The sequence below is a fragment of the Hippocampus guttulatus genome, chromosome 10, assembly GCF_054856545.1.
Source record: "Hippocampus guttulatus isolate MCC_2025c chromosome 10, RoL_Hgut_1.0, whole genome shotgun sequence".
NCBI lineage: Eukaryota > Metazoa > Chordata > Actinopteri > Syngnathiformes > Syngnathidae > Hippocampus > Hippocampus guttulatus.
In genome coordinates, this window is record NC_141270.1 from 8228741 (window position 1) to 8251463 (window position 22723).

At 40.9% G+C, this 22723-nt stretch overlaps 2 protein-coding genes and 6 non-coding genes across 8 annotated transcripts; 7 read left to right on the forward strand and 1 right to left on the reverse strand.

The window, feature by feature from the left end:
* Positions 1-56: 56 nt before the first annotated feature.
* On the reverse strand, positions 57-11689 carry gtpbp2a (GTP binding protein 2a). The gene is made up of 12 exons (XM_086122390.1): positions 11268-11689; positions 10030-10056; positions 9093-9277; positions 8891-8999; positions 8606-8803; positions 8354-8528; positions 4088-4307; positions 3093-3228; positions 2750-2808; positions 2490-2661; positions 2239-2403; positions 57-1765 (listed from the first exon to the last, which is right to left on the reverse strand). The coding sequence occupies exons 1-12, from the start codon at positions 11463-11465 to the stop codon at positions 1574-1576; spliced, it is 1836 nt and encodes a 611-aa protein (XP_085978516.1). The 5' UTR covers positions 11466-11689; the 3' UTR covers positions 57-1573.
* Positions 4870-4952, forward strand: trnal-cag (transfer RNA leucine (anticodon CAG)). The gene has a single exon. It is a non-coding gene; the product is annotated as a tRNA-Leu (tRNA).
* trnal-cag (transfer RNA leucine (anticodon CAG)) lies at positions 5153-5235 on the forward strand. Its single transcript has one exon. It is a non-coding gene; the product is annotated as a tRNA-Leu (tRNA).
* On the forward strand, positions 5442-5524 carry trnal-aag (transfer RNA leucine (anticodon AAG)). The gene has a single exon. It is a non-coding gene; the product is annotated as a tRNA-Leu (tRNA).
* trnal-cag (transfer RNA leucine (anticodon CAG)) lies at positions 6542-6624 on the forward strand. The gene has a single exon. It is a non-coding gene; the product is annotated as a tRNA-Leu (tRNA).
* On the forward strand, positions 6918-7000 carry trnal-cag (transfer RNA leucine (anticodon CAG)). The gene has a single exon. It is a non-coding gene; the product is annotated as a tRNA-Leu (tRNA).
* trnal-cag (transfer RNA leucine (anticodon CAG)) lies at positions 7308-7390 on the forward strand. Its single transcript has one exon. It is a non-coding gene; the product is annotated as a tRNA-Leu (tRNA).
* A 1863-nt stretch (positions 11690-13552) lies between the features above and the next one.
* Positions 13553-14607, forward strand: LOC147199120 (otoraplin-like). The gene is made up of 4 exons (XM_086122347.1): positions 13553-13882; positions 13982-14121; positions 14216-14326; positions 14409-14607. The coding sequence occupies exons 1-4, from the start codon at positions 13684-13686 to the stop codon at positions 14430-14432; spliced, it is 474 nt and encodes a 157-aa protein (XP_085978473.1). The 5' UTR covers positions 13553-13683; the 3' UTR covers positions 14433-14607.
* Positions 14608-22723: the final 8116 nt, after the last annotated feature.

Sequence of the window (22723 nt, forward strand, 5' to 3'; positions counted from 1 at the left end):
TTTCAATCACACCCTTCTTTGGCAAAAGAGGCATGTCATGAATTGAAGTGTGAAAATAAAATGAAGTCAACATTTAATGGCATAAACGCTATTGTCATAAACACCACAATACACCAATTGGATCTGTACATAATTGGTTCAGACGTGATTAAACACGTTTCCATTCATAAAGGGGATAAACCATAAAGCTTCAAAAGAGTTGGATTGCAAAATGTAAAAACGACTGGAAATACACCTGAGATGCACAAAAACACAACATATGGTAAATGTAGATATAAAGTTGAAATATGCGCTTTAAAAACACAATAATCAAGTGGGGTGTGCTGTGTCAAGGTGGTGTGGAAGTAAAAAGAGTGAATAGTAAGTACTGTAAGGCCCACAGCAGTCTTTGTTTTGAGCAGTACTTAACAGTCAAACGTGTGGTAAATATTTATTTGAACGAGTAGCACCACCTGTAAATTGTGTGTGTGTGCGTGTTTGAACTGCATGAATGACTTGTGTTGGAAGGCACTACCATTAGGCACTGTGCATGCGTGTGTGAGTGTGAGATGTCAGTAACTTCAAAAGCTTGCAGCAAATAACTTGGAAACAGATTGGCTTTGAATTCCAACAATTCACATGCTGAATTCACTGTCGGTGTAATAAGCAGAGTCTCAAATACGTTTGTCCACATGATCCCCATTTGCAGTCTTCACTCGAGTCGGTCATGATGCCGTTTGGACAAAAGACGAGCCACCGAATGTATGCATGCTTCACAGTTACACCAGCTGTGTCAACAACATCTGCAAGAAGGTGTGTGTGTGTATGTGTGCTTTGAGACTGCTGTGTGTGTGCGTGTGTCAGTGCAAGTGAGAGCAGCCCCTTCCCCAGCCTGAAATTGTGTGATTCAGGTGCACTGTGATGTTAATGACGCCATATCACTCCTGCCGCTGACTTTAAAGCTCAATGTTACTTTGAATCGGTTTATAGTAAAGTTGAAATGGGCTTTAGTCACTCAAATGTTAAAATGTTTCAAACATTAGCAGAAGACGTGATATCGGCCACAATGCTGTGTAGAATAGGTGATTTTCCTCCCCAAAATTTTCAACTCAACTTGGGAGACAAATATCTACTGTAAGTGTGAGGATTGTCCCTAGCACCCCAATATTGCCATTGCTGAAATGAATTATAATTTTAGAAGAGTGTGATGATTTACAAACGGAGTATTTTGGACCAGTGGAGTTGCCATATAATTTCTTATGCTCCCGTCTTTTTTTTTTTTTAACGGCATAAACCCTTACTCTCACAAATCAATCATTCGGCTCCAAGTGTGACAGTTGTTGACTTTTGTTTCATGGCAGTGCAAGTCTGATTGTGTGAATTTATGTGTGTGTGTGTGTGTGGCTACATTCTATCGGCTTTACGAGTGTCTTGAAGGTATAAAGGCAAGGCGTTCTATAAATGCAGAGATTTTACCTTCTCCGGGTGAGTGCGGCAAAGAGTGCAGACTGGCCTTTGGTGGAAGCTTGTCCGTTATAAAAACAAAACCAAACGGCACTTGTGTGTTTTTCTGGGATGGGGGAGCGTTCACTCTCTAGTCGTCATCTTCATCTTCGTCACTCTCCGGGACGTGGCGATATTGCGCAATGGGATGCAGCTTGGTGACGTGGCCGATGCCCTTGGTGACACCCTCTCTGAAGAGCACCTTGGCCCCCAGCTTCAGGTACTCGGGATGCTTGAGAAATTTAAACTGGACATCTGCTTTCTCGCCTGTCCTCAGCTCCTCCTGCCATATGTTGAAAAGTGGTTGATTGAAACACGGTTCTGTCACTTAGAAGATCACAACGATGTTAAATGTCCCCCAAAAAGTTGGTATTTTCTCATTATTCATTTACTGGAAGTGGTTGAGAAGAAAATATCTAAGGAAGATTCACATCAGTTTTTTTTTCTTGGGGAGGATTAAACACATTTCACATGAGGTAAATACAACTACGGACGAGAAACATCTTTCGAAGACTTCCCATCCATTTTTGGACAATGTCCAGTACATGTCGTGTACTTTTTGTTCCAATTTCAAGTTTGTTTGTTTGAAAGTTCCTCATTTTCAGAACAATACAGAGATCGGAGTGTAAAAATGTGAAAAAAAATGGAAGTTGTCAGGAACAGGGGCAATTCAAGATGGCCGCACTCTGCCGCGAGAGACCAATTGTGAGTCCAACGCATACACGTCTGTGGTTCAAGCAGCCTCCAGAGACTCACCTTGCCATACACGGCTTCCACAGTGGCAGTCTGCCTCACATTGCCTATGTGCACGGTCACCTGGAAGCCCTTGTGGAAGGTCTTGGAGTGGAAGAGCAGCACAATCTCAGCCTCAAATATCCAGCAGATGGTCGGGTCCATCTCTGGACTCACCATCACCATCCCCTGTGGAAGGAGAAGGCAATCAGATGCACTTCATTGGCAAACACCGAATGGAAATAATGGAAATAATACTCGAGGCCGAGGCGGACCTTTCGCAGCAACGTGCGGTCAAAATTGCCGAGTGCCAGCGTGGCAGCCTGTCCGGCACGAAGCACCCGGCAAGCTGAACGGTTCCTCTGGATGCTCCCGACGGTCAATTTGTGGAATTGCCCCGAGTCTGTGGGCCCTACCACCAGATTGTCTCCCTCGCGGCAAATACCACTACAACCAAAAAAACCCCAAACTGTCATATACATTTTTTGTTTTTTAAAAAGACAAATTTTGAGTCGCTTGTTGCAGATAAACTAACCTGTACAAAGTACCGCCCACCACAGTCCCCACTTCCGGCACTGTGTAGATCTCATCCACCTGAAGAACATTTTTCACTCAATCATGTCTTAACCGGCAGGTTTGTCTCATCTTGGGAATCACTGACTGACTTCATATAAAATAGTATGGCTTGGTGGTTGCGGGCTGGATCTCGCTTAGTACTCGCAGACATAATTGTTGCGATCTAACGTGGCATTTTCATTCGTCTTTTCGGTTGCAAAGCCATTCCCTCGGACTTTCAGCCTACCTAGTTGACGATGACTAATGAAAGCGAGTTCAAAAATCCGACACACAGCACGACGCGTTGCTGAGTGTGGCTTTACCTGAAACTCAGTGAGCTGCTGCATGAGCTCCTCCTGCTCCTTGCTGTTGCTGAGCGGAGGGATGATGTTGAAGAAGACCTTGAGCAGGTCCAGATTCTCTCCGGACACGCTCGACACAGTGAAAACGGGTGTAATGCTGCCGGGAGGAAAAAAAAAAAAACATGATCAAAACAATGACAGTGTCTGGACTGTTAGTGTTTCAGTATCATGATAGTCATCAGTTAACATGTGGTTAAACAAGTGTTGCTTCTGTTAAGCCATGGTTAGTGCTCTTCCTGGTTTTATTTTGGTCGGTTGCTACTTCCCGTCTTTTTTGTTCCCTTTGGTATTGATCAACTTTTTGTGAACAATGGACTTTGATTCAGACCTTCTGCGACTGGTGCGTTTGAGTCCAGCTGAATGACGAGAAGGAGCACTTTAGTGAAGATGTCGACTGCTACATTAGCGTCTCACTCTAACCTGCGACTGGATAGCCGTCACATGGCGTGTCACTTGTATCAAACAGTAAACGTGCGATGCACTTCTCACAGTTTGGGATATTCGGCTTTGGGCTGAAATTTCAGGATAAACCTAAAATGTAACTTCAAACAACTTAATTGGTCCTCTCATTTTTTTTCAATGGGCAAGTCCAACTGCTCACTATTTCAGTACTCTTGTACAATTTGCTGTTCGAACATTAAAATTTCCATTAGGTTTTTGATCCATGAATTACGCACATTTCTTGGTTCAATTAGAACAACTGGACATGTGCAATTTGCAAATTTCCCCAGTGTGGGACAAATAAAGGTTATCTTATCTTATGTGCATTCGAAAGTTTAGAGAGGGTAAAATTAAGTGCACAGGAAATTATTATAATAGGGTGAAAATTACCCTCGGAAGTTAGGCTAGAAATTTTACCCTCAAGCCAAATATCCCTCAGTAATTCTAAGTGGTGTCTATACATATATCCACATTTCATTTTATACTTGTGTTCAACTTCAGGGGTTGGTACACACTTGGGCGACTGGGCAAACTGCTGCGCGGCGGCAACGGCATCGTCCTTGTTGGCCACGACCATGGGCACCTTGTTGCAGCCCGGCTGCTTGAGGACTCGCTCCAGCTGCCGCACCGTTCGCTCCACGGTGGCCCGCGTGCACAGGTCCACTTTGCTGATCACGATGAAGATGGGAACCTTCAGGGCCAGGGCCAGGCCAAGGTGCTCCCGTGTCGTGCCAGCTGTAAAAGGAGAGGTTTAAATGCCGTGTGACTTTCTTTCTTCAACATAGCAGCCCGTTGACTTTGGAGGAGGAAATCATTTTGGAGCCTTTATGACACTCTTTCTCATGCCATTGAATCGATAGCTGCTGGATGCTTCTGGTTGTCTTAGACATACATTTCATGAAATGCACTATACGGCAGTCCCACTGCTATGTGTTCCAATACGTGTATATATTGATGATCAGCCACATGTCAAAATGGCCGAGTGATCTAAGGCACTGTGTTCAGGTTGCCGTCTCCCTTGGAGGCATGGGTTTGAATCCTACTTCTGACAACAGATGCAATTAATGATCGTGCACTCATTTTTTGACTAAAACTCGCAAACCCAGTGTTCCACTTTGTAAATTTGTGTCGGTTTTATGATTACATGGGTGAACAAAGCTTCCTTGATCATCAACACAAAGGTAAAATAATTAAATCACATGAGGATTAAAATCCCCTCATGCTTCTTAGTTAAGAGAACTAGCTACTTTTTACTGTCTGCCTCAGTGGCTGTGTTCGTACACAACTAAGGTTGCCAGTCAGGATGGCCGAGCGGTCTAAGGCGCTGCGTTCAGGTCGCAGTCTCCCCAGGAGGCGTGGGTTTGAATCCCACTTCTGACAGATAGTTTTTGATGATCATCAGAATGACTGCAATACTGGACATTACTGTACTGATGTCCTAAATTGATATATGTCATAGTTGCTTGTTTTCTGCAGTCCTAAAGTCACTCCAGTGACTGGAGAAAAATAAATCCTTGAACATGGCGGGTCCTTTCTTGATGCTGATTGTCTGTCTGGGTGTGTAAAGGGCAACAAAAAACGTCAGGATGGCCGAGCGGTCTAAGGCGCTGCGTTCAGGTCGCAGTCTCCCCTGGAGGCGTGGGTTTGAATCCCACTTCTGACAGATAGCTTTTGATGATTATCAGAATGACTGCAATACTGGACAATACTGTACTGATGTCCTAAATTGATATATGTCGTAGTTGCTTGTTTTCTGCAGTCCTAAAGTCACTCCAGCGACTGGAGAAAAATAAATCCTTGAACAAACAAACAGTGGTTCCTTTCTTGATGCTGATTGTCTGTCTGGGTGTGTAAAGGGCAACAAAAAACGTCAGGATGGCCGAGCGGTCTAAGGCGCTGTGTTAAGGTCGCAGTCTCCCCTGGAGGTGTGGGTTCAAATCCCACTTCTGACAAATATATTGATGACATGCTTTACTTCCATTCAATCAACTGGTAACAGATCAAACAAAGTTGAGAGCTTCAGCATTGTGCTTACGGGTGTCCTTGAAACTCTGTAAATGGTCAATTATCAATATTTCTTGGCATTCACAAAGTGAGTAATGAAAAGAACTCTCTTTATATATATATATATAATAACTTTACCATTTACATTTGCCATTTTTTAAAAATTCCAACTTGTCAACTTCATAGGAGGAAGAACATTTTAGTCTCGGGCGTTACTTTGACTGACTGTAATGTGGTACCAAACAGGAAAAAAAAGAGGCAGACATGAGAGTCATGCAAAATATCGAAAGTTCATTCAAGGAGGGATGATTGCATGTGATGCAGGAGTGGTCCACATTCGTGACCCTATTTCAACCGACGCACTCTATTTTTGACACAAACAAAAACACCCACAGCAATGAAATGAAAAATATATCAATGGCTTCTTTAGTTTTATGTTCCGATGTGTTGTCGTTATGTTAGTTTCTTGGCAAGACTGACTGCTAAGTGTACTCATATCAGCAGCTGGTACATCTCCGAAATGCCAGCGTGAAACCCAGCTGACCCAAAGATTATATTTTTAGAGCGGGTCATTCCTGGCAACAGTGTCCGGTCTGTTGCATAAGGTCAGATTCCATGTGTGTCGCAGCTTTTGCGCTGCAGCTGGTTGGCTGAACAAAAGGAGGGAAGGATTAATCTATCCACCGCTTATATCTTGTACAGGGTCGCGGGGCTGCTCGAGTCTATCCCAGCAGACTTCGGGCAGAAGGCGGACTACACCCTGAACTGGTTGCCAGTGAATCGCAGAGCACACATAGAGACAAACGACCATTCACACCGTCACAGATGCACACCATTAGCTGCCAATAAATAATGGTGCATTTCTATATTATCGGTCTGAAAGAAAAAGTATTTGGATTGACAGCTGGCAGACTGCCAGTCATGGGCTTCAACATTAGGCCTTATTTGTACACATTCTTCCATGTGTCAGGATGGCCGAGCGGTCTAAGGCGCTGCGTTCAGGTCACAGTCTCCCCTGGAGGCGTGGGTTTGAATCCCACTTCTGACAAAAGAATCTTTTAAACCTCCTGCACTAATTTTCGGCGAAAACTCACAAACCCAGTGTGCCATTATGTAAATTCAGGCAGGACATGTTTATGACTTTAGAGGGGTGGACAAAACTCAGCTTGATTGTCAACACAAATGTGAAATAATGAAATTGGTAGAGTGACAATTCAAACCAGTCTATTTTCTTGTTCACAGGAGTGAACTGCAGCAACTCAGAGCACTCAATTGCTAACCCCCCCCCCCAGCTGTTGAGTGGGCCTCAGTACACGTGACGGTATCAGACTGTTATTATGAGTCAGGATGGCCGAGCGGTCTAAGGCGCTGCGTTCAGGTCGCAGTCTCCCCTGGAGGCGTGGGTTCGAATCCCACTTCTGACAACTGAATCTTTTATACATCCTGCACAAATTTTCAACTAAAACTCACAAAACCAACTCACAAATCCAGTGTGCCGTCATGTAAATTCAAGCAGTACGTGTTTATGAGCTTACGGGGGTGGACAAAATTCTCTTGATTGTCAACACAAATGTGAAATAATGAAATTCATAGAGTGAGAATTCAAAGCAGCCTATTTTCTTGTGAACACAAGTTAACTGCAGCAACTCAGAGCACTCAACTGATAAACCTGCCCCACCCCCGACATCCTGTGAAGTCAGTACAAGCGATGGTATCACACCATGCAAATGTGTCAGGATGGCCGAGCGGTCTAAGGCGCTGCGTTCAGGTCGCAGTCTCCCCTGGAGGCGTGGGTTCGAATCCCACTTCTGACAGAATATTTTTTACTCTCTTTATAAAAGAATCATGTTGTTTAAATTGACATTATTTGACTCAAAAGTCAGGATTGGTCAAATTCAGATTTTATCATTTTTATTTTATTTATATTATCTCCACGAATGTGATGAAAGTCAAGTCGACGACAACTTGTTGCTCATGATATCATTGGTATTTTCTTACTGCAGATGGCCAGCAAATTTACGCAGAGCATCCACATTAAAACACAAGAGCATGAAGATTCGCCGACTGGCGCATGAATGTATTTCTAGCCAGACAAAAAAAATGATCTCGCTCAGTGTGCTTGCTGCTCCGATAGGCCAGTAAAATGCGGACACTGGTCCTAATCTTGTGCCGCAGCAGCAGGTTCTGTATGGCGCGTTTTTGAATTAATATGGCAGTGGACTGATTTCCCACTCCCTTTGCACGTTGACGGTGGCTTTTTTCCCCCCACTTTTGTGGTTCTTCCTCACTTACCAAAGCTGCATATTCAGAAATAGAAGCCAACCAAAATCAATGAAGGTAACCAGGAAATTCGATTCAGCACACTTAGTTGTTGCAGAAAGCGGTTAAGTCCTCTTCAAGCCAAAAACATGGCTGGCTACGACATCAGAATGGAGTAGACAAGTGGACGAATCGAGTAATCAGTACGACTCTTACACAGAAGGACTAGTCCCAAAACAAAATCACAGAATGACAAATGTTTTTCACTAATTTTGAGCATGCTCAGTTAATGCGTTTTAAAGTAAAAATTTTGGGCAAAGAACGGTTTTAAACACTAAATGTGACCATCCTCCACATCAAGCTTTAATGTACTATTATAATGCAAGAATATATGACCTGTATTCTGTACAGAAATCTGCAGCCTAAGGATGTATGTATTTCTGTATGCTAAAAAGCACCCAGATGGGACGGAAATGCCTCGTTTGCAAAACGCACTCAATCGACAAATGCTCACTCACCAATGCCGGTATTTGCGCTGACAACAAGCATGGCGAAATCAGGGCAGTAGCTGGTGAGGCCAAAGATGGTGGTCTTCAAGTATTTATGGTGACCCGCCAGATCGATGAACGTGATCATTTTAGAGGCGCTCTCGCAAATTTCCTCTGCCGTTCGAGACTCGCTGTAGTTCACAACCTGGACAAAAAATGGCACATTGCTTAAACGTACTCAGTGTTTGTTAGTTCTTATCTATTGGTGATTATTTTACTCGCCTCTCCTTTACTATTGAAACCCAGGATCTCAAAGCTGATGCTAGATGTCCGCCCAGTCTGGATTTCATGGAGGTGCCTGAAGAGGTTGAGTCTCGCTCTTCCCCGCCCATTATCGAGCTCGCCTTGCGTCAAAACACCCAGCAGGGTCGATTTACCCGAGTCCACATTACCGATCACGGCCACTCGCAGGTCCAGGAACTGTATGAAAGAGCAAAGAAATACAATATATTTCTTTAAAATGACGATGGATGTGAATCTGTGTGTCTTAATGGTAGACTTGCTAACCTGCTGGTCATCCGGCACCTTACGAATTAGGACTTCGGCGATGGTAAGGGGTTTATCAGTGTCGTAGTCCACCTCTGCATGTCGAAGGATGGTGATGTCAGCCCCAACTCTGTCAGACAAACATGATTTTTGGTGTGAAATCAAAATGTAAAACGTACTGTATATGCTTGAGATTGGTGGATGGGTTCACTTCAAAGCTCACTTCTCAGCCATCCTATGGAGGGTGGTCAGGGACGCACTCATGTCGTCCTCCGACAGACCCACCAACATGCCGTTATCCTCCACCCCGATCTGATAGACAGCTTCTCCGCGACCCTCCTGGAGCCTCCATTTCATTTGCGTCACCAGGTGCTCAAATCGGCTTTGCGTAGGGTCCACGAGTTTCAGCTAAACCGCAGATGAAAAGATCACAGAACTCAACAAACGTTATCCCGATGTGAACATTGCTAATCCACACCGGTGTCAGATTTCAACATGGGCTGAATGGAACAGACTTGTCAAATTGTTGACCTACAAATGTTCTTCACACTGACCTTATCGTGAGCCTCACTTTCATTGCTGAACTAAAAGGGGATGTTGTGTCTGAAAGTGGAAGTGTGGCATTTGATGGGACAACGTGAAAACTTATGTTCTGAGCAATGGAAGAGCTGCTGTCAAGCCACAGCCTGAATTTTTGGTTGTATAGAAGTCACTCATTTATGTTGGGGGTTACATTCCAGAACCTCCAGGCATATGCAAGCACTAAACAGATGAATATTCAAACTATTTTCAATTTAAAAGCACAAATATGGGAGTGTAGTCTCTCACTGCAGTCATCTTAACAAGTAGGGGAAAAGCTAACACATTTCAATACATATTCAATTAACTGAATGTGGCTGTAAGGCTCAATAGACCATAAGCAATAAAATAAGACCACACCCAACATTTCGTGCAATACTAGAAAAATTTATTACCTATGAATATTGACTAAATAAACCATTCTGACAGTGTCGCTGTGTGTTTTTTTTTTTTTGGTGGGGTGGGGAGTTAATTTGTACTGAGTGAAGTGTCTGGTTAGTTTAAATATCTCATATCACCCAGACAACTCACACTGACACCATATATCCTAAAACCATATTGCTTTACGTGAAAGGCCTTACCTTGTACTCTATATTCCCTTCTTCCACCTAGGAGATAAGAAACAATGTATCAGACTCAGACAGTCACAACCAAAAGGCCAGTAATTTTATCTCACGACATTAATATCAATCACAACTGGAATGCTGTTTGTTTCACCTCTCATTTGAGAGGGCCGCATTAGTTCATGAAAAAAGGCTTTGTTAGAACTGACCAGCCTGAGTTGGTGTGGAAAAGCCAACTATTTATGCTCCAGGTTCGTATGTGCAAATGATCATCGTTAAGATATCTGGTGTAGGCTTCTTTTAGTCACTAAGTCATTGGCTAAGTAAAAATGTAGGGCATAGGCTACCTCTGCAGTTATAGGGGACTGTGTTTTTATTGTTTTGGAATTTGACTCCCAACATACATCAAAAACTGCTTTCCAAACCAACTCGGGCTGGTCTGTCCGAACCAAGCCTTGTTGCATCAGCTCAACTTTACTCAAGTGATGAAGCCTTCTCGGGTGAAAGACGAAACGTCTTCTAAGACAACCAAAGGAATCCAGTTGCAATTGATTTAATGCCCTGAGAAAGAAAAGACCTGTCTGAATGAGAATACATGTACCCAGAAGTACGCCATTTATTTGTAAACTAATAATAACTTTTGGCTGAATGAGCACAATGGTCATCCGAAAGCTGAGACGAACGCTGAGCTAATAAATATGTTATAAGAAAACGCGTGTCCAATTCCATTCGGGTTTACCTCCACATACTACGACCGACTTTCGACATTTGCATACTACTGACGAGCAATTTGCTTTGCGAGTTCAACAAAAGTGGGTAATTATTTAACTTTTCTACCTACAGCCTAAATTAAGCAAACAGAATGTCGGCCAAGGAATAGACACTCTATCTTTGGAAGTAATATTACTGTATTACGATTGAGGACTCGTAACTACCCCGCCTCCCCTCCCTCCCATATAAAACTACAGTATTTACAAACACAGCTGATGCTACAATCGCATGCTAACTGCACTTTCGCGCGTTTCAATTTAGAGCTTTTATAGGCATTAAGGCCAGAAATTATCCCGGCCAAGTGGTGTCAGAATATTGTACATCGAATCGTGAGGTTAGCGAACAAAACGAAGAAAGATCGGACGAATACAAAACGTAGCTTTATGCCAAAAGTGAAAGCGAACTGTTGTTTCTTTGGATGTAATTAACATGTATTAACAGAATATCGGCGATGTTGGCCGGTAATATCCATGAGACAAGCGTACCTCTGGGGGTAGATAAGGGGCGTTGTTGCTCGGTTTGAAGCTGTGAAAGTGTCGCGCATTCGCTCTCTTCTTCTTGGCAGAAGCCCGCTTGGTGGCGGGAGCGCGTCCGCAACCATACACCGGGTTCACTTCGGTCCGAGAGCCGCCGCAGTCGTGTCCATTTTCTGAGCCAAACAACTCGGAAAGCCGCGCATCCATAAGCTGCTTTGCGGAGGGACGGCGGACCGGGACGGCTCTCCCAAAACACCCGAGGGGAACACAATGGAAGTTGTCTTGTTCGAATTCGACTCTTTCTATCTGAAAGGAAGGGGTTGTTTTCGGTTAAGTGATAGCTTCAGCCCCCCCACCCCGAATAAGTGGACCCTTGGAAGTCCTCGTAAACGATAACGGGGAAGAGATGGTGGTTTTGAGTTTTCCGAGGATACACGTCACATTGTGAAACGTCAAGGCACTAAAATGGCTTTGTCAATAGGAGCAGCACGAGCGGGTGGCAGGCTCCCGAATTATACGTAGATCTTGTTAAGCACCGCCCGTGTCAGCTACTCTGGTGATTATTAGCGTATGTACACTTTCCAGCGCACGCCGTTTAGCAGAGCTTTGCGTCAGCCAACGAGGAAGTCAATGTTTGACACTAAGACTGACGAAAGTTTGCATTGAAGTATGAAATCACACACTGAATCGTGAAGTTAAAGCAGCCGCTTTGCACTTTTATTTTTAAACTACATTCAAATGGAAAAATTGTGTTCCATTTTAGGGAATTGGGGCAAATAGACTGATAATGCGCAAACATGTCGACGAATGTTTTAAAAAGCATGTAATACATATGTGTATTATTTTTTTAGTCGTATTCAGTTTTGCAATCAGCATATGTGCCATATTACTCCTTTTTTTAAATGACAAATTTTTCTAACCAGTTGAATGGACTATCCAAGCATTGGGTCAGTATGGTTCTAAACATCAAGTTTTCTTCATTACCTGAAACAGAATTATACCGTAATGTCCGAGCAGTATTTATCATTTGTTCCCTTCACGTTGACAATAACAACAACGCCGCCATCTAGTGTTTCGTAGAAAATATATTCATAATGAAATAATATGATCAACATGTTTTGAAATATAAACTCAAACGTTTTGAGCTGCTAAATAATTATATTTTGATTTCTGAGTTTATTTTTTGATATATGTGTATATGAATAACAATTTAAAACGGAATGGAATCAAATAGAAAGGCTTCATTGTCATAATGTGGTGCAGATACAATGAAGTTGGGGTGCAACTCTGAGGTTCTCTTTCACTTTCAGTAAGAATAAATAAAGTTCAATAGAAATCTAATAATATAAAGGCTATAACAGCCATCTATCCATTTTCCATACTGCTTATGCAAGTGTCGCGCATAAAAGACCATAAGGAGCCTTTGGCAAATGTTCTGTTTTTCCTGAGCATCCACTGCTCCTCCTTCTTGATGATTCTAGAGAAGTTCGCGGACCAGGAGAGGTCAACAGAGATCACGGTGTTCAGGGAGGTGAAGGTGTGGACCATCTCCACGCCAAATCTTGTGCACGTTGGGCGAATGGTGAGTATATACAGTACCTGTAGTTGAGAGTGCAAATCTGAGATCCGGCATCCTCCCGTATTCCAAAAACATGTACGTTGGGTTCATTGAACACTCCTTGGTGTACAGACGTGCAAAGGTGAGTGTGAATACCTGTCTGTCTGTATGTTCCCAAGCAATTGGCTAGCGGTCAGTACCATGTCTCTTGCCCAAAGTCAGTTGGGACATATATGCTCCAGCTCATCATGACCATAACGAGGATAAGAAGTACAGAAAATGGGCTGATGGACAAAATCATATTATTAAAAAAATCATCACCTTTCAGTTGTGTGTTCCTTTAGAGGCCTCTGAACGCCTGTTGGCAGCCAATTGCAGCATTTTCAATCTCCATTAGTCTAATAAAAGTGTTGCATTTAACAAAGGTTGGTGACCTCGGATTTAAAGTCTTGAATGATGAACCTAACATGCATGTTTTAGATTGTGAGAGTAAAACGGAGTACCTGGGATTTATTATTGTTTTGTTTTTTAATCCAGGCAAAACATGCAAGCTCCACACATGAAGGCCAGAGCCACGATCGGAAGAAGCAGGCATCTCAGAACTGAGATGGATTTGCTAACCAGTTGCCCTCCATCACACTCCAGTCAAGCAAAACAAAAAATATACAGCACTACAAGCATAATGCCAATTTGAATGGATTACATTTTTCTGACATAATTTTAAAGTTGGCCATTTTGCAGTTCTAGTCCACCAGCTTTCCATTGTTATTGACGATGAGTTTAAAAAGCCACCTCCTACTCTGGGTGTAACTGGTTCCAGAGTGTGACATTTCTGAGAATCAACCGTGATTGGTCAGGTTGCCTGTGATGTCATTTTCCCCTTTTGAGAAGTTTCCTCTCAGATTCCTTCAAATATCCATGACTGCGTGCACACATACAAGGTTATTATTCAACATGCGACATCTGCTTGTGCTTCTCTGTGTGGGAATCCTGAACCACATCTCAGAGGCCCTCCTCATGGAAAAGCTAGCAGACAACAAGATGTGTGGCGACGCTGAGTGTTCGTGTAAGCAAATGTGTTTCATCCATTACTCCGCTTCCCTCGCCCGTTTTATACTCACAGCTATTTCGCTTTGACATCTTTCTTTGTGATTTTTCTTTTTAGACGTTCTCTCCATGGCCACGGCCTTGGATGACTTCATCGCGCCAGACTGCAGATTTATCAACATCAAGAAGGGTCAGAAGGTTTATGTGTATTCTAAACTGGTTCCAGAAGAGGGCGGTGGAGTCTTTTGGTCTGGCAGCGTATGTCCAAATCAAAAGCCACTGTGGATGAAAGTCACTGAGATGTAAAAGGTGAAACGTTTTCGTGAAGCTATGCTGATGTGTTGACTGTTAGGTGTACAGTGATCGCTACGTGGACCAGATGGGCATCATCGGATACTTTCCAGCTCCCGTGGTGAAGGAGACACACACGTTTAGAGAGGGCACGGTCCAGATTCAAACAACAGTGTGTAAAGTTAACATAGACATACTGTATGTATTTGTATGTTGTTCCAATCGGTCAACAACTTTTTTTTTTGTCATTGCAGAACATGGATTTTCTCTGCGCATAAGGTGAACAGATGCTTCCTGTTTACTTGTTTGAACATACCAGTAACTAATACATCAAATAAAATACACGGTTGTTTCTACAACTAATCTCAGCTCCACAAATGCCTGAAGCAAGGTTCACAAATGCCAATCGGGCCGAATTTCATATTTTTTCATCTCTTTCAATCACTCAGTAAAGGTTTGATTCACTGATGTCTTTGTGCGATTATCCATTAGTGTCTATGTGTGTGTGTGTTTGTGTGAGAGAGAGAGAGATAGAAGTCGGGGTGGGAAAAGTACTCACACTGTTCTTTCGTACTGCAGATAAGATACTTCTGTTTTAAAAAAAGGACTTATTTGACTCCTTTGTAGAAATAAAAGTACACACCCATGAAATGTACATAAGTATAAAGTACACATAAAAAGCAGTTTGTTCCGCGCTTAACACTGCCGCTTATCATTTATCACAGCCACATTGGTCAGTAAATCCCTGTATTCCATGTCAAACCCAATCCCAAATCATCTTATTTTAACAGAATGTGACCTTTGAGGAATGATCATTGGAGCTTGCCATTTCCACCGGACATGTTGCTCTTCATTGTCACTGCAGTGTCAAAATTTGTTTTATCGATTGAACTGCAATGCACATCATGGAATTGTAATGTTTTCCTCCTCCCTCGTAGTAAAGATCCTGTCTCGAAATCCAGAAATCACGAGGCACACCTGCACAATCATTTATGAGATCAATTGCAAACACAGTCATGTGGTTTATTATGCTATCCAAACAGCTCTGCATGACGCAGTGCAATATATTCACCGTGAGGAACCATAATGAGGATAGTGGTAAATTAACATCAAATTATAAATCAACTGTACATGTAAAACAAGTTAAGCGCTTATTAGATGTTACAGATCTGCCTACAGCGTTTCCTGTGGCAACGTTTCATTTTAAAAATTAAAAGTTGTATTTTTGTTATTACTGAAAGAAGGAGAGGTTGTGCTGAGCAGACATGCACAGTGCAGTATGGTCTTCTGACTAACACAACAGATGGATTATGGGAACTTTGTGATAAAACCAAACTTCTAGTACAGTATAATGACCGTTGAGACATATTGGGGCTATTAAGGCACAACAGATGATCTGCTTTGTTTGCTTTCATCGTCTTCAACAGGCATTCTTTCCGCATCACATCACCCACACAAATGCACATGAAGGATCGGAACAAATGTCTGCCAGTGCAACACAGAAAGCTCATTGATTTAGCTTCACATCTGCTATTTCACTTATTGATTTGAAGTGACAACACAAACTTTTAATTTGTTGATTTAATTTATCATTTGAGGCAATTAGCGCGGTCACGCACTCGTTCCAATCAATATAAACCTGCTAAACATTTTTACATTTACCATGAAAAAAACCCCCATCAGCAGGGACAAAAGCAGACAAGTGATGAAAAACAAATGACCGTGTGCACATAGACACACTATTATTACTTTAAAGGGTTGCCGTGGTGACGGGATAAGAGTTTTCGGCGGGATTGATGGTTCAAGGAGCAGCTGCCAAAAGCAGACACACACAAGACAGAGCGCACAAGCTGCTGTTTTTTTTTTCCCCATCTCTATGTCAAACCCACACCGTTGTAAACAGGAAGCCCCTTGGCACCCTGCCGAGCTGTGAAGTCAGCGCATCTGAGGGTTTAAATATCCATTTTAAATTAAATACCCATTTTAAATATCCTTCAGTGGCTGATGCATGACTGATTTGCGGGGACTACAGAGAATGGAAAAACAACAATTATGCTCAGACTAATAACAATGACTTACAAAAATAGTAAGCACAATAAAAAGGATTTATGGGAGGAATATTCATTGTAAAAAAATATATATATATATATTAACTGCAGAAGACAGTACAACAATCTGACAGACAAAAACAGCACCATCAAAGAATGAAAACAGTATTAATATATATTTTGCTCTCTACAAATCAAAGTCACAAAACAAAGACACTCTGAGACATGTATTTTAATTTGTCAAAAGAGATTCATTTATTTACTCCATGAGTCATATACTGTAGTGACGACCACCAAGTAATGCACAATAATTAGAATTTTAAATGTAAATACAGTACTGCACCAGTCGCTCAAGATGTGGTGTGCTGTGAGACTGCGCCACCTTTAAATTGCAGGCATAGTTCAACTGAAAACTGATGAAATAACATATTTCACTAACCTTGGCAATCAGCAAGCAAAATAAAAGGGAAAACATAAAAGGAATGAATGGAGCAAAGTGAGTCTCAGATTGTATTTTTTTTCCATCCCAGGAGATAGCATAAAGATTTAGATACAGTTTTTAGTGGAGGGAGAAGATGGGAGTGAGAACGTGAGTGCGTATAAATCAATGGTTCTTTGTGTCACAGAAAAAAAAAATAGGTGGAATCACAGTAGCCCGCGCAATTACATGACTCACACAGTCACACTCGCACGTGCACGTACGGACAGATACGCTTCAGAGAAGAAGAGAGCGTGAGGTGGGTGAAGTTAATGCCAAAGCTGCACTTTATCCTAACTAATGAAAGCCTTTGTGACTTTGAAGCCAATCGAAGCTGAAATTGACAAATGCAATGTGAGCGAGAGCAATAAATGTGATAAGGACAAACCCAAGTCACAACCCCTTCGAGGATTTTGTCCTCTGTGAATGACTGATTTCAAATGATCCCGGCACGTAGACTTTTTGTGACCCTCAGAGAAAATAGACTCCCTCATTTGAGCACCTGGAAGATGCTGTTGAAGGCTCTCACTACATGCCCTTGTGTGTTGACACAGTCATACATCGTTTCAGAGGATATCAAATGGGTTTATCCCACTGTGAAAACATTGTTGTTATTGCTACTATTTCACTGAGTCATATCAGGTCTGGGAACAAATACGATGATGCTTCAAAGGGTCGACTGCTCCAATACTATGGTCCTCTGTCTCTGTTTAATGTAATGGCATCAAAACTATTATTCCCCTAGACGTTTTGTTTTATACACACCCTTTATACACACCCCTAGACGTTTTTCTTTATACACAGGAATTCATAGGAAACCATACAAAAGGACTACCAGAAGAAACTCGCATTTTGCCATGTTTGGGTCAAATACTCTTAAAAAATATGTAGCCGTCTTACTTTGACATGGATTGGATTGGATTAAACTGTATTGTCAAATGTACTGTATGTGACATACAAGCCTGATTTTTAAAAAAAAGTGCTTTGCAGTCATGTGGTAAAAATGAAAAAAGCAGTGGTTGTGTTTCAAGTGTCTGATTGTGTAGTCTGTCAGACAAAATGAATAGCGATAAGAAAAAAAAAAGAAATTACAAATGTGATAGGGTATACCAACCTGTGCGGACTCACAATGTTCTGCATCCAAGAATAGATGTTAAAATCCTCTGTTGATAGAATGGTAAAACACTAGCAGTTGCTCTGCTAACATACTGTAGACTAGCGCAAGATCAAGATAGCAACCCGAGTAGAGCGCAAATAGACAATTCAAAAAGCCTTTTCATCTTGTCCTATAAAACAGGTTCTAGAAAAATTTGAAATGATAAAATGATTTAACATGCTAGCATGTGGTATGCTCATACATAGCAAGCTAGCAAAATGCTAACATGCTTATCATAAACTTAGTAAAAGATACCAAGATATACCAGAGTAGAGGAAGTGCTAAGGTAGATCAATCATGGCATCGTCGATTGCTATGTCGTCAAGTAATATTTCAATGTGAATTCATGAAATGCTGGTGTGCTAACAAATAAGAGCATGGCGGCAGCCTGAGTCGAGAAAACGTTAAGGTAGACTGAAAGGCCTCTGCACCTGAGCTGTAGTTCAGTGCTATTTCACACTGGTAAAATGGTAACTGTCGATTTGTTCGAAGAAGAAGAAGGTAGCAATCGAAGCAGGGAAAGTGGTAAGCCATCCGTCAGGATTTTATTGTCATCTTAGAATTGATAAATGGCATGCTGACAATTGATAAGTTATCACTTTCGATCTCTTACCATAGCTTTTAAAGGCACGTATCCATAACAAACCTTCCTACGTCCTGTCTTTTGATTTGATTTTCTTTGTTTTATTTTTACAGAAAAGGGTTTAGTAACAGTCTTTGAATGGAGCCACAAGTGTTTGTCATGACAACTAATTAGCCATTACAAAAGCAGCTGGGGCTAAGTAAGGCCATTAGGTGCTGAAACAAAATGGAGTTGTCGTCACCGGGGTTCTCTCTTCACATCCAAACATGTGGCAAAGTGATCGGGAAAATATGTAAATGCTTGTCATCCATTTATTTCAATAAGTAAGTGTCTATGACATACCTTTTGTACATTTACATTTGGACGTTTGCTTTTATTCTCTTAGTATATTTGCATGTTACATTACGGTGCTATTTTACTGTCCTTTCCTTTGGGTTGGTGGAACAACATGAGCCTCACAGCTCTGCTCATCTTGTAATAATCAAATAAAAAAATGACAACCTTTTGGCGCATCCCTCGTGTTTATGTCGGTAAAAAAAAAAAAAAAAAGTGATACACATTCGTATACCAGAGGCTTTTTGTTTTTATTATGTGTGACCACGTGAATATCTGTGTGAACGCTACTCGGGTGTCCCAGAGTGCTTTGGTGCTTTGCTTCATCTTTGGCCCGTTTTACAGACAAAGCAGCTTTGTTAAGCTTAATGGTGCTTGTATTGATTGGCTAGGATATCCTCACAACCCGCCAGGGCCGAATGAGCAATGAGATCCTCCAATGAGGACCTCTAAATGCTTTCCAGCTCCTTTTTATTGACCCTTCTGAAATAGCTCATGCAGGATTTTATTTACATGCTTTGCCCACAGCCTGTTTTTACAATGCAGAGATTGCTCGGTAATGGCGGCATGCATATGAGTATTGTCTGTTTTTTACTGTTTGCCTGACTGGGTGTAATGCAGCTATAGAGGCTTGTGAAGTCATGGAAGCAGATGCGAATGAACTTTCCTATGTTAGTCAGCACAAATTGAATCGAATGGCTGGCTTAGCACTCGTCTGTGGTCCAGCCAGTACTGTAGCTCTTGAGCCCGAAAGAGACCGCGACCTTTCCCTAATACCGCCAGGTTGGATCAGGTAACGCCCGTTCTCACATCTGCGCTAAACCGGGGATTGTGTTACATCAACTGGACAGATACACGTACATTTGTTATTATTTCTTGAAAGACAAGACACAAACACCTTGATTTTTTTAAACCTTTTATTTACTCATAATATTTTGAGTGTCATGTGACATTCATTTGAGAGAAAACAATTGTAGTACGACAAGCTTTATGTTCTGTTTTTTGTGAAAAATGTAATATGATGAATCAACAAAAGTTAAGAAATTAGTATGATGTGATAAAATAGAAAAAATTAAATTATGAGAATAAATCTGTAAATTACAAGAATAATGAATTATTATTATTATGTGAATAAAGTTGTATATTTATGAAGGGAAGACTGAAGGTCAAATGAGTAAACTTAATAGATTACAATAAAATCACAATCTTTTTTGAAATCCTACTTCTGACATGCTTTCATAATAATCAGAGAACAAAACATACATTTATAAAAAAGAAATTAATGTTATTAATAGGGCACAAATTCATAATTTAAGAGAGACATATTTCTACGAGAAAAGAACTTCAAATGTTGCCAGAATAAAATTCTTGTAGAAGAAGGAAAGCATTTTATGTACTGTTTTAGAAAAAACACTTTCAAAAACACATTAAAAAAACCTAACAAACCCACTCTGAAAACTGAATTAATAAAACAAAACACAAAATGAATAATAAACTAATTCTAATTGACAATTGCTAAACTTTTATAACCCTGGTCGAGAGTTGACAGCCCCCATTTTTGCGTTGCTCCACCCCGCGTGCATGCAATCCTTGAAAGTGCGTTAAGTGACACACTTAAGTCGATGAGCCATCATTCTGTGCAGCTAAAAATGTATACTAAAATCAAATCCGAATTTTAAAAATTCGACAAAAGTATCTTCTGAAATATTTTGGGACATAAAGGCACAAGGCATAGGACTAATTATCCGTTGTTCTACGTAGGCTATTGTTTACCTTCTTAATGGACTGTGCTCTTCAGAGTACGAGGCAGCACTGGAGAGCGGCTTGGTAACGTCCGAGGTAGCATTACCATTAGCAGTAATGTCCTAATGGAAAGAACACAGGAGGAAAGCTGGTGCTTGTGCTCTTTTCCGTCCTCATCGGACCCAACGTCATCACATCGAGTCAAGGTCTTACGCCCAGACCGCAAAGCAAAGAGCCCATTTTCATGCTGATTAAATAAATGGATAAATAAAGGATATCTTATTACCACCAGGTCACATTGTCGTCAGTCTTCTCGCAGGAAGGGATTCACAAAGGCCCCCAACTCGAGTTGAGGTGGAAGGACGAGTTTGGCTCTTCGGAGGCTTGATTTTGCAAAATGAATGCACCTGTTAAACTAAAGAATCTCATGATTAGTGTATTTCGGAGCTGTTGTTTTCTGGCCTGCTGTGAGAATGAAGTCAGATTATGATGAGTTTTTGTTTTTTAATCGATTTTATGGAAATAAACTTGAATGTTTTATGAATTAAAAAAAATATAACAAGTTGTAATATTATGAGTGAGTACAGTAAATACCCCGAGCAATATAATGTGAATGAAGTCACTTTTACCTCATACAGAAAATATATAAAATGTAATTAAAATAAATATAATAATTGAATGGAAAAGTTTGAATTATTTTTCAGAGTGGGTTTGTTAAGTTTTATTCATTTTATGCTTGGTTTTAGTTTTGCTTTTATTACCGGTAGTTTTATACATATGAATAATAGAAAATTTTAATGAATAATCATTGATGAGAATTTTTGTCATTTGTTTTATTAAATTCTTTCAGTTATAAGAATAAAATCCATTGTATTTAATGCAACTAAAAGTCATATTTTTATGAGAAAAACACAAAATATTGCCAGAATAAAATTCTATATATATACCTGTATACTGTATATATATATATATATATACAGTATATATTTTTCATAAATTTTTTTTTTTATATATACATTTTTCTTTCTAGAATGAAATCACATTCATAGAAGGTGGGTAACACTGAGTACAATTTCAAGGACTCTTGAAGAAAGTGTCATGGATTAGCTCTGTTGGTTCATTTTCCTCAACTAACTTTCCAATCAAAAAGATTTTGGGCGTGTGTGAATCATGGCCTGCGACGATTGGACCACCACAGTCAAACACAGCTAACGCCAAGTAACTTTCTGCAAGTGCCCCGCTGATGCAGCTGATGACCGTTCTGACAAACCAAGTGTCATTACGTGACTCAAATGACTGCCACTCGCTGTGATATGTTCCCACCTTATAATCAAAGTCCAAACAAATTCAACAAACTAGTAATTTGCAGGTAATACACCGTGAGCAATCAAACGATGACAGCGTGGTGCTTTCATGTACATTATTTCTCATGTACCAAACAGTATTTTGCATTGAGTGTTGTTCAGCTCTGTCACATTTGCATGTCTTTTAATCGCCCCCCTATGTGACGCATCCATTAGGCCGCACAGAATTCTCACCTTGAAAATAAGCAACGCACGCAGGGAATTAATCATCCTGATTATGCATAATCGGAGTCATGCACGCTTGTTTTTCTATTCTAATTAAAGTGGATTTGCTTTTGGAGGAGGCTTTGAATAACAAAGCGGGTGGCGGCAGCCAGTCACGCTTATGCGGCTCTTAGCGCGGGTGAGTGGCTTGCTCTGATACAGATGCTTCAAAAGAATTGTGTTTTAGTTTCACCCTGTATCGATGCTGAGCTACAGCATGTATTATCGCATTCGTATAAGTTGTGATACTCATACTAATCCTGTTTTTGTAAAAAAAAAAAAGCATTCATTTTTGTCAGCTATAATGTTGATAATTGCTTATTAATACACCACAGACAATTATCCCAAAACGGTTTATCATTTCAAACTTTCTTACATTATCCTTAAAGAGAAACGGTTTACACATCATTTGATTAAGAAAAAATACACCTGATGTGCATGTTTGCATACAAATGTGGAAAAAAAACAGTCAGTAACTTCCATCAACAATACATCTTAAATTTTGCTTCTCTCAAGCATACAAAGCAGATTTATTATTATTTATACGTATTATTATTTGAACTTAGTTGATATAACAATACAATACAGTACATCCTGATTTACAGACTGATTGGAGGGAGGGGTCGTCCCTTACAGATGAGTTTTATAATTTTCTCTTTG

Bases quoted from the DNA above. Each gene is read 5' to 3' on its own strand.
- gtpbp2a (XM_086122390.1), bottom strand. From the start codon at position 11,465: ATGGATGCGCGGCTTTCCGAGTTGTTTGGCTCAGAAAATGGACACGAC. The intron at 9,278-10,029 runs GTAAGGCCTTTC...TCTGCGGTTTAG, and splicing joins AAGGGAATATAGAGTACAAG to CTGAAACTCGTGGACCCTAC. The intron at 8,529-8,605 runs GCGAGTAAAATA...TTTTTTGTCCAG, and splicing joins GTTTCAATAGTAAAGGAGAG to GTTGTGAACTACAGCGAGTC.
- LOC147199120 (XM_086122347.1), top strand. From the start codon at position 13,684: ATGTCATTTTCCCCTTTTGAGAAGTTTCCTCTCAGATTCCTTCAAATA. The intron at 13,883-13,981 runs GTAAGCAAATGT...TTTTCTTTTTAG, and splicing joins TGGCGACGCTGAGTGTTCGT to ACGTTCTCTCCATGGCCACG. The intron at 14,122-14,215 runs GTATGTCCAAAT...GTTGACTGTTAG, and splicing joins GAGTCTTTTGGTCTGGCAGC to GTGTACAGTGATCGCTACGT.